Genomic DNA, 16,177 nt, shown 5'->3' with positions numbered 1-16,177 from the left:
GTTATACCATTTTGTAGTTACTTGATGGTCATAGGGAAATGTGTAACTACAGTACTATTTATCATTTAGCCAGTGAACATCTTGTAACTATTAATATTTAACGCTTCCAGTTACATTTTGACCGATATGAAATGTTATATTTCTTTCTCTGCGTTCTAATATTATCTTGCTTTAATATTGGTTTAATGACTGTGTGTTGGGACACTGTATCTATGATCCTGGTAGCTTATTGGGATGACAGGTGTCGTCCTAATCACACCTATTATGTTATTATATTCCTTAACAGGACATTGGCGTGACAGCAATAGTAGCAGAATATCGAAAACTTCTTGTACTGAATTGTTACTGGAAATTGGGAACCATTCTAGCGTTTAAATTGTAACTCAGGCTTAAGAGGATTCCGGATATCCAATGTAACTCTGGATTAGAAATGAATGCTAATGTCCTCCTTTACCTCCTAAAATCAACATTGCCTTGATTGAGGCTCCTAGTTTGGTCCTGAGGCCAACTTCTACATTCAAAAGATCATGGGGTATCTCATGCATCTGTATCCAGAACTCTACTGATTTGAATGTCCACTAGCTTGAATCACCTTGCTCCAGAAGCAATAAGTTCCCTGAGACTGACCAGGGGCTACCTTCTAACACATTTCTTACATCCATTATGTGATTGAAATGAAATATAAAGCAACGGGATTTCAATGGAGTAATGTGAACGCCGTGTAATAGATGCCAGGCTACGACAGGAGCCTTATGGATTGCTTACTGCTAGTAGGGTTTGCCATCTAAAATCTTCCCAACAAGGATAAGGTCCGATTGTGAGTTGAGAAAATCTTCAGTATCCTCCTCCAGTAGCAGGGTATCTTCCTCCTCAGATTCAGGGGATGTGGAGGTCGATAAGGGTTCTTTTCCTTAAAGAGGAGATTTGTTTCGAGAGGATTTTCCCTAGTCATAGTTGGTAAGAGCTGAGCTAGGAGCAGGAATAAAGACTAGGAGGGATTGAGAGGATGAAGGAAAATGAGGTCAGGAGACCAGAGAAACTAAGAGTTAGAAGAGACTACAAAATAGGGTTAAACTAGAAAAGACGTGAATAGAGAAGCCAAGAGGGGCGGCAATAAAAGGAAGTCAGGAGAATAGGTAAGTTGAGATTAAGAAGAGACTAATAAGTAGGGTAAGCCGAAAAAGAGGTGAGCAGAGAAGCCAAGAGGGGCAATGATCAGATATGATAAAGAAAACACGCACTCCGATGGACAAGAAGCACACAAAGTCGCAGACATAAAAAAATACGCACTCCGGTTGAAACAACAACAACAACAACAACAACAACTCAGCCTTATCCCAACTAATTGGGGTCAACTACAAGGATCCTTTCACCCAAAAAAAAAAAAAAGTGAGTGATGTAAAATGAAAAATGAAAGTAAGAGGAAAGAGGATAGCCTAGGAAATCAGGAAAATCTCGGTTACATGGTGTCGAAAATGTGGATCCTTGCCCTTGAATAGGCTCTATCTGAGATCATACATGGCACAAGACCTAGACTATGTATGCCATTCTTCACAACCTCACCTATGGTTATTTTAGGCCTATCCCTAGCTCTTTTAGCTCCTTCAATTGACAACAGATCACTCCTCCTCACTGGGGTGTCCCTAGGCCTCCTTTGCACATGGCCAAACCACCTCATATGACATTCTCGGAGCTTATCGCTGATTGGGGCAACTCCCACTAATACGTTTGTTTCTCATTTTTGCAATACATAGCTTCGCTTTATGACACTTCTTAATTGTCCACCAATCTGCCCCATACTTCTCAATTGCATAGGCACTCCGGCAGAAACCAATGCTAATATTCACGGAAAGTTTAATATGGGGTCTAAGTTTACATGAAAGATTGGATTGCCACACTTGATCACCTTGTAGATGACGCTTAAATTTTCAGACATTACATTTACCATGGGTGAAATTTTACATACGAATAGGAATCTTAGGTTCTACCTTTCAATAAAATTTGGGCTATTCCGAATGCCATGTGGCGGTTATTTGATTTGTCAAAAAATATACACTATAACGCCTACGCCAATTGCTTAATGGATATTACTAAAACGCCCCGATATACTTCTATTAACCAGGCAATTGGTGGGTAAGTCACTATCACCCTCACACCTACGGTCACCCGGAGGTGACACAACGATTATACTTTCCCAAGAAGAAGATTGAAAGGGTGAAGGAGACGGGCACAGGATACTAATTCATCCTCGGCACAGCTATGTTAATTTGCAGCTAGCGCCATAGTAATACCCTGATAGCCGTAGGCGGTGCCACCTACCATTTAAAGAAGAAGAACTTCAGACTTATTCAAAAAGAAAAAAACTCCCAATGGCAACGGCAGCGATCGAGACAAAGCAAGCTGAAGCGGCAGCAGGAGACGAGATGTGCACTGCAAAGACGATGAAGCAGGGAGAAGGTCTCAGACAGTACTACCTTCAACATATACATGATCATCAACTCCAGGTTCGCCAAAAGACTCACAATCTTAATCGTCTCGAAGCTCAGCGTAATGATCTCAATTCCAGAGGTATGATGGTCTTTAACCTCAAACCCTAGATTACCCGTATATATTTCCTGAAAATTATGTATTTTTCCGAAGGTATGGCTCTAGATTTCAATTGCTTGTGCTCGTTATTGAGCTTGTCTGGATTTTATTTTCGTTTAAATTGGTGTAGGATTTGGGTAGAAGAGTGGTCCCTTATCCGCAAATGGTGGGTTTCGAGATCTCTTGGGCTTTCTTGCACCTCTCTCTTGCTCTGCCTGTGTATCCGTGTGGATTTCTTTTTGGTCCACCCTTTTATTTTTTGCCTTTTGTTTTTCTCTCTCAATTCTCATGTCTCCTCTGATTGGATATGTAATGGAGTTCAAGTTGGATGTCTTCGTGGTTTTCTGAGTTTGGGGTGGGAGATTGGTCCATGACTGATTGGGATACGTAATATTAGCTCTCATCTCTCTTCTTTGTACATTTTACATTTTTCATTTTTCTTTGCCGGGGGGTGGTGTTGAGTTGGGGCTGTTGGGGTTGGCGGAATTTGTTACTTATGGCAGTACATTGAGCGTAGTTATGCATCTTTTAGTTAAGACTTTTTTTTTTAATATTTTGAATGTTGAATCAGTTGGTGATGTTATGAGGAATTGTGAATTGAACAGTGAGAATGCTTAGAGAAGAACTACAACTGCTTCAAGAGCCTGGATCATATGTTGGAGAGGTGGTAAAGGTTATGGGAAAATCGAAAGTTTTAGTCAAGGTGAGTCAGTGCATTTTGTTGGTAGTCAAAGTATGCCAGTGGTGTTCCTTTTTGTTGGTTGCCTATCCAAAGCATGTTCATCTCTACCATATGCCATATACTGGAAGATGGTTTGCTACACTTAATGAATCAATGTGTGGATTATATTTATATCTATACTCATAATGATAAAACATGCATTTTTTTTGATATTTTGTTCTCTAGATTCATTATTCTTAGCTAAGTTATTTTGGGCTTCCTTTCTTGTAGAAGTAGTCACTTTTCAAGGCATTGCTTGGTGAATTACGGTAGCTCTTAAATTGAATGTAATTTAGTATCTGATATAACATGATTTTTGATTTTTGTAGATAGTTATCAGAGAAAAAAATGCTTGTGCTATTGTCTACATGGTTGGGCCCTTTCATGTGTTTGGAGGTGTAAATTAAAACTTAAGTGGATACTTTAGTGAATTTATTCTTTGGATGAGGGAAGTACCCTTACTGATTAAGTGGTCATGTTAAAGTATATTTGGTGATGAATGTGACTTGTAACATGACATTAAATTCCAAATAAACAATATCTGGAGCAATGGCATATGAAATGAAGTTAGATTTGCATTATATTAATTAAACAAAGTATAATGATCCTTAGTAACCACTGTTTCAACATCACAACCTTTCATAAACAATTATTTATCAAAGAAAAAACCTCACATACAACAACCTTATCCTAACTAAATGGGGTCGGCTACATGGATCCTTGCCCTCCAATCAGCTCTATTCGATGTCATACTTGATATTAGACCTAGGCTAAGCGTGTATTTCCTCACTGCTTCTCCTAGGGTTAATTTAGGCCTACCCCTGGCTCTTTTAGCTCCCCCAATCTGAATTAAATCACTTCTTCATATTGGGGCATCCAACGGCCTCCGTTGAACATGGCCGTGCCACCTCAATCGACTTTCTCGTAGCTTGTCTTGAATCGGAGCTACTCCCAAATCAGCTCTAATGCGGGCATTCCTAACTTTATCCTTTCAGGTTGTACCACACATCCATCTTAACATCTTCATCTCCACGACACTTGGTTTATCTATATGATGCTTCGAAACAGCCCAACTTTCCACACCTAATGTAAAACTAGAACCAGAATAGGTCTAATCTCAGGTAAGATCAAATAGAAAACCCTCCAATAAACAAGAAATCATATGAGAGAACCAAGAGAACAATAGGAACTCAAATGAAGGAACAATTTGCTTGGATGAAGTAACAAATAAAAAAACCCACAAATTTGTAACTTGTTGAAGCAACAATGATCTTGATGTGGTAATCTTCAAGAAATCAATGTGATAAGTAGTTGAAGGAAATCCCAGCAGTTTGTAGCACTCTTGAGATCGATTTGAACAAAATTAGGGTTTGGATTCATGAGCGATGGAAGGGGATGGGGGAATGGAATGGGCATCTCACCCTAGGCCTCTCACGCTAATGGGTCGAGTAATTCTACTACTAATAACAGAGGAAAAGTCCTCTTATCTCACCATAAGACCTATCCTATCTCAGGATTTCAACATTGCATAAACAACTTTTCTATTCATTCAAACTTATATAGAAGACTCAAAATTAGACTTAGATACTAAAAACGAAAGGTAACTGAAATTGACTAGGAAAGTGAAATAATAAATGAAATAGACTCAAAATAGGACTCTAACTAAACTAATGAAGTAAATCCCGTTTTCCTTCTTTCTACCCATATCTTAGGCTCATTAAATTGGCCACTTACAAAATAAACACATAGAATCAAAGGCTCAATACATACTGTTGGTCCATTGGTAGTATTTATAATGAGTTGTCATTGTTGGCAACCAAGTGCTGATCAGTTGTATTTGTATTAAATCATTTCTGGCAGTGGCCAGGGGTATTTTGGTCCATCTACAGTGCTCAGTGGCAATAAGGTAATTTGCATGATAGTTAGTACAGTGGCAGTACTGGCTGAGATGGCAGTGTTTCAGTGACAATCTTTTAAAGCTTTCTTTAATTGATTAGAGGAGAAAGTGGAGAGAGAAAGAGGAGAGAGAATATGGGGGTGGGCCCCATAATCTGTGGACCCCACTGTAAGTGGGTGAGGTGGCTGCCAAGTGGTATGGTTGTCAAAGGTTTGGAGTGAAGTGGCATAGGCAAGGTGTATATGGGAGAATAAGACTTTAGTTCTTTTACAACACTTCTCATCCCACCCAAAAGAAAAATTCCCATACTTTGCCGAATTTTGAGGCTCTTTCCTTAGTGAGCTACTGGAGATTTTTTTGAAACAGAGATGAAGTTGTCTTTTAAAGCAATTTCACTATACTTGTGGTTACAGGGGCCTTAGAAGATAGGATGAGTGGTTTATTTGCAATTTCCAAAAATAGACGCATTAATGGCCATTCAACATTTCAGCTTCCCAAGTCACGCACCATGTGCTGCGTTGCTTTTCATTTAAAGCTAAGCAAAGTCAATAGTTACTGTGCTAGGCACGTATACAGGAATGAGTCTGGAGATTCCAACTTGAATCTGGAAATACCCACTCTTAAGATCAATGTTAGAAAAGATTGATGAGCCAGCCATCATATCCAGCATATCATCAAGTGTAGGTATAGGGAACCTATACTTGACAACGATTTTGTTGATGGCTTTACTATTAACCTACATGCGCCAAATGCCATCCTTCTTTGGAGTTAGCAAGGTAGGTACCGCACAGGGGCTAAGACTCTCCCTAATGAATCCCTTCTGAAGTAATTCATCTACTTGCCGCTTATGTTCAACGTGTTCTTTGGGATTAATGCGATGATGGGGTAAATTTGGCAAAGAAGAAAAAGGAACTAGATCAATTGTATGCTTAACATCATGCTTTGGCGGTAATTCATTAGGTAGTTCCTCGGCAAACAATTGCTCAAATTTTCTCAACAAGAGTTGCACTTCTCTAGGAACCTCAGTAAATTTGCTTGAGGAATTGGTATTACTTTGTATGCCAACTAGACTATAAATAACCCCCGGCTCTTTACACTCACCCTCAAATTGTTGTTGATTTAGGATGTTGAGTGTTTTGGAACGAGTCTGCTTGGTGGTATTTCCCTTGTGTTCCATACTTCTAGGACCTTTACCTCTTTGGGAGCACTAGGAGTCGGTCTAATTTTCTTACCTTTAAAGTCAATGACACAGGTGTTAGACTTCCCATAGTTGGTGACTTCTTGGTCATATAACCAAGGTCTCCCAAGAATGATGTAAGCGACATCCATCTCTAAGACGTCACCTCACACTCTGTCCTGATATCCTGCAAAATGCAAATGGACTAAACACCTGATAGTGAGTGGGATAGTGGACTGATCTACCCAAGCAACCTTGTACGGTTGGATGACCCTCTGGTTTGAGTCCCATTCTGGCAATGACACTCTAGGCAACTACATTCATGCAGCTACCGCTGTCAATGGCGACACAACAATTCTTAGCCTGATGGTAGGTGGTGTGATAAGGATGTTGGTCCGACGCCAATCATCGCTGCCCTTAGGTGGTGAGACCATGTATCGCACAACACCGAGGCTAGAGGCATCAATCTCCTCATTAGATATTTTCTCATATGGCCTTTGGTTCTCATTCCTATGGTCCTGGGTATCATCTTGGTCATAATCCTCATGGTCTTGTCGTCCCTCAAAAAGATTTCTATTGGGACATTCCCTTGCAACGTGTCCAAATCCTTGACATTTGAAACATTGAAGATGACCACTTTTCATAGGTGCTGCTCTCAAGATGCCTTTACCCTTGTTGTTGTCAAATTTACAATGCGGGTTAGCAGGTGGCTTTGGAAAGCTTGATGATTCTGGAGGGGTTTTTGGTAACTGGATTCCCCGGCCTGGAAGCTCTTCTTTTGAGGAAAAGTCCTCATTGATGATTCTATTCGAGAGTTGTTCGAAGGGCTTGAGGGACATCTCACACCAAATGGGGTGCCATGCGTGACTGGATGTAGGAGTTGAGTCCAGTAAGGAATCTGGAGAGTGTCTGCTCAACATCCTCACGAGTACAGCTTTTAATTTTTAACTCATTAAATTTGCCCATGTACTCAGTAACAGACAACTTCCTGTGCTGCAGGGTGTTCATGTCATTCAATAACTGTAGCCTATAAGTGATAGGCAAGAACTCCCTCTTGAGTTTCTCCTGCATTTCAACCCAAGTTGTCATTGGCTCAAAGCCTAGATTATCCTCTTGGTACTCTAATTCTGTCCAGAAGTTTTGTGCAGCTCCGGTAAGCTTGATTTTAGCGAATCTGAAGCGAACTTCCTCGGGCATCTCAGTTTTCTAATGAATCCAAGATTGCTCAAGTCTGATTTATATTAAAAGAGTTATGTTCCGGTCAAACTTAATTTGGTGTGCACGAATGCTGTGAAAAATCTCTCTGAATTAAAATATTTTTTTAGACATCAAAACAAATGAATATTTTATCGAACTTATTTTTGCAATGTTTACCATATTAAGATTTATGAAATTTTTAGATTTGAGAAAAAACCCAGCATTAGAAAGTTGAAAATTTCACTTACCGCCGACAATCTAGTTTTTGTTCTTGAATTAGGGTGTTGACTTTTTATCCTTTTGGAATTTGATTTTTTAGCTATTTTTATTGGATTCAAATAGGGGGCGTATTTGCTTATTTATGAATAATATCATAAGTGAATGAAATACCAGTATATTTCATTTACTTTAATTATATTAGGCATAAATAAGTGTCTGGCCTGGTTTCCTGCCAATGTCCAAGAACAATATATACTACCAAACTTGGGTAAAAAACCACAAGTACCATTTTGTGTGTTTTGTATTTGTGAAAATAGTTCATGCATTGTGTTTTGAATGTCAACAATAGGCTCATTACAAAAAATCAGATCAAAAAAAGCATTTTTGGGCCTTGAAACCAGCAACTTGAGTTGGCTGGAAAAAAATCATAGGTTTCGACCAGTTTCGACTATATCTCGTTTTCTGGTGGTCGAAATCTAGTCGAAACCCGGGTTTTAGAACCTTGGCCCTAAGCAACTCTTGGTTAGCTTTGGAGGGCTTTCACTGTTTCTTCATTCGGTAGAAGTAACTTAGCCCACTCATTAGGTGGAATTAAGGTGTTAGGAGGGGTAGACATGTTTTGATACACTCTACCACTACGGGTGGACATACAAGGAGTAACCTATGACACTTAGACTCACAACCATAGTTCGAGAACTCGCGAGATCTCGGCGAGTTTCTCGGTTTTTTGAGAAACCGAGACGTGTTGACATACGAGTTGAAAAAGTGCAACAACTCGATCGAGATCTCGAGATCTCGAGAATCTCGACCCTTACTCCTTTATATGAGTGTCAGATCTCGAGATCTTGGTGGAAAATCTTGGTATACAGATGCCTATGTATGCAAACCTTGGTATACAGATACTTATTTATGCCAGGAACCAAGACAAACACTTATTTATGAAAACTGAGCTTTATTTTGAAAGCTTTCCAACAAATCCAAGATTGCTTAAATCTGATTTATATTAAAGGAGTTATGTACCGGTCAAACTTAATTTGGTGTGTGCGAATGCTATCAAGATCGGTCTGTATGAAAATATTGTTTTGGACATCAAAATAAATCAATATTTTACCGCACTTTTGGTTTTTAGCAATGTTTTACCATATTAGGATTTATGGAATTTTTAGATTTGAGAAAAACCCTAGCATTAGAAAGTTGAAAATTGCACCTTTTGTTTTTGAACTGGGGGGTTGACTTCTTTTCCTTTTGGAACTTTATTTTTTAACTATTTTTGTTGGATTCAAATAGGGGGTATTTGCTTATTTATGAATAATATCTTAAGTAAATGAAATACAAATACATATTCATTTGCTTAAATGATACACATAAATAAGTGTGTTTGACCTGTGTCTGTCCTGGTTTCTGGCATGAGCAACTGTCTGTCCGGCTTTCCCACTAAGTGAAACTCCTATTTGGACTTTGTTTTTGCAAATTCTAATAGTGCCATTGTGTTTAAATGGCCTAAAATAGGTTGAATACCAAGTTTCAGACCCAAACTAGGTCTAAAACCCACCGAGTTGAGGCTTCGAGTCGGGAAAAACAAATGCACCAACTCGGCAAGATCTTGGCGAGATCTCGACTTGTCTCGGTTTTTCCAAGGGTCGAGTTGGTACCAAGTTCCGAGTTTTAGTACCTTGCTCACAACCAGCAGCAACTAGACACCTAAACCTTGCTCTGATACCAGAATTGATGTAGGTGAAAACCTAGAGACTAGGGTTCATACAAGGGTTGGTTGGGTAGGCTATGCTAACATGAATAAACCTTAGGGAGGGGCTGTAAACAATGACTGACAGCAGCATATATGATAAACATGGATATAAAGAAAAGACAGAATTTTAATGAAACAATGATCAATAGAAATCCTAGCTAACATGCAACAACTTGACATGACGTCACTAGGGAAATATAGGGATAAAGAACATGGGCAGCATAATATCAAATCGAGTGAGTACCTTCACTATACTGAAAATGTTAGGTGTCAAGCTAGCTCTTAATTATGCAGCCAATAAATAAAAGAAACTGCAAGATATTCAATGGAAATAATCCTCAAAATAGGATATTAGTAATTAAAGTCATAAAACAGGGGAAGGGGAATTAAATCTGAATTTGATGGTGGTAAGAAGTAGAAGAAAATTAATATGAGAGAGAGAGAGAGAGAGTTATTTATTTTATTCATCAATAACTAATTTGGCCGCAGCCTTACATGCTTTTATAAGCTGAGAATAAAATCCTATCCCTACACGATAAACATAGAAAGTAAATAAAATCAAATCCTAAGAGAATTAAATCTTCTAAGTAAAAAGTAAAAGTAAAAAGGTAACAAATAATAATAAACTATCCTAGACTCCTAGTAACTATATGAATCGCAAGTGTCCATGTGGGGCTGAACCAATCGAACCAAAGAACCAATAAAATAAATTGATTCAAATCGATTTCAATGTGGGGCTAGCTTTGGTGATGTCCTCCTAGCAATACGGCAGCCTCTGAACTCATCATCCATCCACAATTGGGCTTAAGTAGGCTGACCTCTGTGTTGCTGTCTCTGTCTCTGGTACACTTTAAATTTTTGACTAACTGGGCTGATATCCTCATCAGAACCCTAGTCTCTAGGTATTCCCCTACATACCAGGAGATGGTTTGTATTGTCTTTCAAAGGATGCCTTACAATGAAGAGGAGGGTTGCTATTTATAGCTACCCTAGCCAACAACCTAGACACTATTACAACCACCAATGGTAACTATTACGACAACCACCAACTTAGTTACTATTACAACTACCACACCCAACTAACCATGGTTACTTTTACAAACCATAGTGACTTTTACAAACAAACCATAGGAATGTAGGCTGACCACATAATTGGTCTCTTGTAGATTTGTCGTTGGTGTTTAGTGTGCCTGATTTGAGTGTTGACAGAGGTTTAAATTTGCCGACTTCTTTGTTTTGCTACTTGTGCAAATAATGCTCTTTTAATTCTTTAATGGTTTCTTAAGTTGCCTTTCACCATGATTACCTGTTGATATATATATATTTTTCTAAAGCACCTTAGTGTTTAGTGTTATATAAAATTGCACTTCCCTCATATCCTTAAAGAATTGTTCTTTGAAAGTAAATTGAACAAGTACATTGATTATATTGTTTTGTGTGCCTATGAAGTGGAACTAGTTGCTCTCTTTTCTTGCACCTTCTACACCCTATATATTTTTTTTTATAATATCAGTGGGAAAAACTCTCTTTTCATTTGTAATAAGACAATGAGGTTTCTTGAAAATGGAAGGTAGTTTTATGTAGTGCAAATTGAAAAGGTAAAGGAGGAAGTGGTATATTATCCTCTCATTGTCATTGTTATTTGGAAGCATGCAAGGTAGAAAGAATTCTCATGTTCATTTTGGATCTAGTTACTACCAGTAAATTAATGGAACTTCGCTGTTCTATTTGTAGTTGCAATAGATGGGTCCTACTGTTGTGGATTAATTGACTGTTGCCTCCTTTTCTGTATTTTAGGTGCACCCAGAGGGGAAGTATGTTGTGGATATCGATAAGAACATTGATATCACAAAGATCACGCCGTCAACCAGAGTTGCTCTTCGTAATGATAGCTATGTACTTCACTTAATCTTGCCCAGCAAAGTAGATCCTCTGGTGAATCTTATGAAAGTTGAAAAGGTTCCTGATTCAACTTATGATATGATTGGTGGTCTTGACCAGCAAATCAAAGAGATCAAGGAGGTTTGTCTGCTGACAAGTTCAAATTTATTATCGGCATTGTCATTGTTATTATTTTTGTTCATGGTGAATGAGAATTGTCTGGAAGGGTCTTTCTTTTATCATCGTCATACTAGTTGTTGTTACAAGTTCTGTTCAGGGGAAGAGAAATCCCCCAAACGAGGCTCTTTACTGTACAAGGCCCAAGTGTGATCCCAAGATCACAAAAAAGGTTTTTTTTTTTTTTGGAGGGGGGGGGGTTGTCTCTTCTGCTCATTCAGGATGGGTGTGATCCCAAGATCACAAAAGTGTGTACTGTTTTGCCCTAAAGACTTTTGCTTTATATGTTTATAATTGAATTTTGGGTTGGTTAATTATGTGTACCTATGTGCAAGCCTTGGTGCAACAGTTAAAGTGGTGCTATTGCAACCCGCCTGTTGGTTGCGGGCTCAAAACTTGGAAACAGCCTCTCCTGCAAAGTAGGGGGTAAGGCTGTGTACATTTGCTCCTCCCAGACTCTGCAATAGCGGTAGCCTTGTGAACTGGGATGCTTTTTTTTTTTTCTATTTTTTAAATTATGTGTAGCTGTGTCCTATGTTTTGATGCATTTCATTGAAAATGGTTTCATTAGGGTATGGCTCTATTAATTGCTATGTTTGCTGTGTCTTGATCTTCAGGTCATTGAGCTTCCTATCAAACACCCTGAATTATTTGAGAGTCTTGGAATTGCTCAGCCTAAGGTAATTTAACATTGCCAAAGTTTTTCAACTTTGCAACTTTCAACTTATAAAATTTGTATGACAATGTTCCTTCAGAGACCTAACTAATTAATTTTCATGGTGAACTTGATAGGGAGTTCTGCTTTATGGGCCACCTGGTACTGGGAAAACACTGCTGGCAAGGGCAGTAGCTCATCATACTGATTGTACGTTCATCAGGGTTTCTGGTTCTGAGTTAGTTCAGAAGTATATCGGTGAAGGTTCTAGAATGGTCAGAGAGCTTTTCGTTATGGCCAGGTTTGCTTGATTCCCCTCCTTGGACAACTTAATATAGCTTAATCTACCTAGCAGCTGTTGACAATTCTTCTTCGCAGAAGTCTTCCTGATTTAGGTTTTAATGGTTTTTTGTTTGTTTTGTTTATCTGTTTCTAAGATAGTTGAATGTTTTAATGCTTCCATTGCACGTAGCCATACCTCTGCACCAAGAGAAGCAATCTTTTGGAGAGTGGTTCTCTCTCTCTGTGTCCAATTGAGTTGCCGATGTTGACATGTATGCATCTGCTTGACATGATTGCTCAAGTTTGTCTTATTTATGGCTTCTGTGAATCTTGCTTTCACAGGGAACATGCTCCGTCAATCATTTTTATGGATGAAATTGACAGCATTGGATCTGCTCGAATGGAATCTGGGACTGGAAATGGTGACAGTGAAGTACAGCGGACAATGCTGGAGCTTCTCAATCAGCTGGATGGGTTTGAGGCCTCAAACAAGATTAAAGTACTTACTGTTTCTTTAATATTAAATTATGGAAATTGTTTAGAATCTTAACACCATGATGTAAGAATCAGAATTCATCTGGTGGGCCTATCATAACTAGTGCTTTCTCCGCACAGGTTCTAATGGCTACAAATCGGATTGATATTCTGGATCAAGCACTCCTTAGGCCTGGAAGGATTGACAGGAAGATTGAGTTCCCAAACCCTAACGAGGAGGTAAATTCCATGTTCATCATAAAATCCTAATAATTCAGGCATAATCCCTGAAAACTTTCCCAACTTATAAGGCATTTGTGATGGGTTTCTAGAAACCTAAAGTGAATAGGTTCAGAAATCCAATAATGAACCAGAATTGCAGTAGGTTAAGAAATAAAGAATTCGAGAGATTTATAATAACAGAGTAACAGACAATCCATGGTTCTGATTCAGTCCAAAGCTGGTCGATGGTCAGATTTATAAAGGAAAATAAATCCTCAAAATCTGAGGGTCTGATCTGAAGATATGATAGTATCATACTGAAATTAGGACACTAGATTAGGGTTTCAAGAACAGAATAATTGATCTCAGATTGTAATGGGATCAAACCAGTAAATGAAGATGATCAAAACAGCAACAGAAGTCAGCAATATCAATAGGTTCATCAATCTGAAACAGAAACTAGAAATCGATTCGCAAATAGGATAAAACTGAAGAGTCAGACCTGAGGTAGGACTCTAGGAAATCAGTAGCAAGATTCAATTTTGAAACCAGAGATCAACTCAACACATGGTGTGATGGCTATATATGAAATCTGATTTGAAATCTCAGGTTTAATAACAAAGAAATCAGATTCCAGAAAATCAGGCCCTGATTGATAGCAATTCCGCTCCCAATTCCTTGATTCTGGTTGGAATTGATTTTTTTTTTGAGTTCATGATTTTTGAGAGTGAGATCGACGCATGGTAAACATTTCTGGAATTGATATACTCAGAGCAGATTTAGCGCTTGGTATGCAATTGATAGAATCACTACAATTCCTACACTGATTATTACATAAATGCCATTTTAATAATTCAGATCCCATTCTCCACTTTTACAAAGCCTTAAATTTGCATAAATGTCATTGACCATTATCCAATTATAATAACAAGAGTAACTACTTCAAATTTGCATAAATGCAGCAGGAAACTTGTGTCCATCTTTTCCCCAAAAAAAGGGGGGGGGGGGAGGAGGGAGGTTGTTTCGACACTTTTGTCCATCTTTTCAATTCTACAATGTTGTATAAATTGCTATCATTTCCATTCATGCCATAAGAATTTAGAAAATTAGACATAAGAAAATTCAATGCGTCTTGAAGGATTCGAATCACCATCTCTTAGGGAATCCCCAAGTGCTCTACTAGTTTGTGCTAAAGACACATGAAGTTAAAATTGAGTCTACAACCAGATTTAGAAAGTAGAAACACAAACTCAAACGACAATATCTGATGCCCCAGGTACCAGTGAGATTATTGTAGATTAGTCCCCTTTAACTTTGTACCATCCTTTTATTCCCCCTGATCATATATTGATCTCTCTGATGTGTCAACACTGTGAACCCCATATCTGTTTTATCTTATTGAATGTAACTAAGGTCTTACACCCGCTTTTTAAGATACTTAGAGAAAGGACATTAATTCCACTGGTAGTCATGTGTCAAACATGCCACTCCTAGAAACTCAAGACTAATTTTCAGAGCAGCTTGTGGATAAAATGTTAGTTGCATCAATTGTGTTTTGTTTTTGCTCGGAGAAAATAGGGATTTGAAGGGTGAATACGATTTTTGCAAGTTGAGTTCAACCTGTACCTGTGAAAGAAATCCACGACATCCAAGGTTTTTTCATCAATGATTATGATAGGAAACTCAAGAATCTCAACTTTCTCCTCCAAGTTGAGCACCAAAAAATAATCTAGATGCTGAGAGCGCAAACAGTTGAGGTCAGCAGCATTTACTTGAAAATATTTGGAACAATTATGATTGAACTTTGCTAGGTGCAAAAGATCATATGTCTGCAGTGCCAAAGAAATTTCAAAATGTCATTCACATATACAACTGGCATCTAGAATATCAAGACAGAGTATGTTTGCTTCACAAACTGAATTGTCATCAGGTGAATGCTTTTTGACTATCTTGATCAAGCACCTGGTATGCAAGAGAGAAAATGTAGCTAAGCAGTTAGAAATTACAAATTTTACCTAATAATCGAGCATGGAAGAAGCAAGCCGGGATGAAACCGAGAGAAAATAAAAACAAAGTTAAGCTTCAAAAGGTTTCAGGATGGTTGAGCTTCCTCTGTGCACTTGCCTTGGGTATAGGACAAACACAAGGGCTTCCAACGTTCTGTCATGGAAGCTAGGGACTCCAATTGAGAAGCTGAATTTGAAGCCGAGGCGGAAGCAGCAACCTGAATCCCTCGCATTGGAAGAAGTGAGAAAGAAGCCATTGAGAGGATAGAGTTAGCTATTAAGGGCATGCTATTGCTCACTGAGGGAGAGCAGTAACAAAACAAACGAACACTAGCATGTGTTCATTAATGAACTGAAAGAATTTCTACGTCTGCGATTAGGGAAACAAATTGGAGAAAAGAGAGTAGAATAAGAGAAGTTGTTGTGAGATAAAACGAATATTTCGAGCGAGGAAAGCTCGCATAAGCTAGGGTGACTTGATGCAGTTGTTGCATTTGGGACCAACCCAAATTGCTAAGCTTTGGTTGGGATCGTTAAAGGCTGACCTAAACTTGACAAGCAAGGTTCAAGAACTTGGTTTTGGTACAGGTTTCGCCTTGACAAAAATTGAGTTGGGCCGAGATCTTGTTGAGTTGGTGCAAATTTTTTTTTTGGAGCTTGATGGCTGGTTTCGGTGGGTTTTAGACCTATTTTGGGCTGAAATTTGGTACTTGGCCTATTTTAGGCCATTTAAACACTATCAGATTTTAAAAAAGCAAAGTCCAAATAGGAGTTTCACTTCAAACCCTAGGTTGGTAGGCGACGACGTACTAATAGGCCCTATTCTATACGTAATTTAGTAATTGAATGTAATCAAATCATACAATTAATATAAAACAATTTAAACAACTAGCTTTAGGCTTACTCGTAGCGTTGCTAGCTTGACGACAAATGAAC

At 38.5% G+C, this 16,177-nt stretch overlaps 1 protein-coding gene across 1 annotated transcript in view; it reads left to right on the top strand.

The window, feature by feature from the left end:
• The first annotated feature begins 2,329 nt into the window (after positions 1 to 2,329).
• LOC122671488 (26S proteasome regulatory subunit 8 homolog A) overlaps positions 2,330 to 16,177 on the top strand; it is a 29,704-nt gene continuing 15,856 nt past the window's right edge. The window contains exons 1-7 of the mRNA XM_043868732.1: positions 2,330 to 2,568; positions 3,192 to 3,289; positions 11,342 to 11,566; positions 12,220 to 12,282; positions 12,395 to 12,558; positions 12,882 to 13,038; positions 13,155 to 13,253. Of these exons, the coding sequence (XP_043724667.1) occupies positions 2,370 to 2,568; positions 3,192 to 3,289; positions 11,342 to 11,566; positions 12,220 to 12,282; positions 12,395 to 12,558; positions 12,882 to 13,038; positions 13,155 to 13,253 (1,005 nt within the window). The 5' untranslated portion in view covers positions 2,330 to 2,369. The remainder of the gene's footprint in view (positions 2,569 to 3,191; positions 3,290 to 11,341; positions 11,567 to 12,219; positions 12,283 to 12,394; positions 12,559 to 12,881; positions 13,039 to 13,154; positions 13,254 to 16,177) is intronic.

The sequence above is a fragment of the Telopea speciosissima genome, chromosome 8, assembly GCF_018873765.1.
Source record: "Telopea speciosissima isolate NSW1024214 ecotype Mountain lineage chromosome 8, Tspe_v1, whole genome shotgun sequence".
Taxonomy (NCBI): domain Eukaryota; kingdom Viridiplantae; phylum Streptophyta; class Magnoliopsida; order Proteales; family Proteaceae; genus Telopea; species Telopea speciosissima.
Note: the sequence above shows the minus strand (reverse complement) of the source record. Positions and strands in the feature narration are given on the sequence as shown.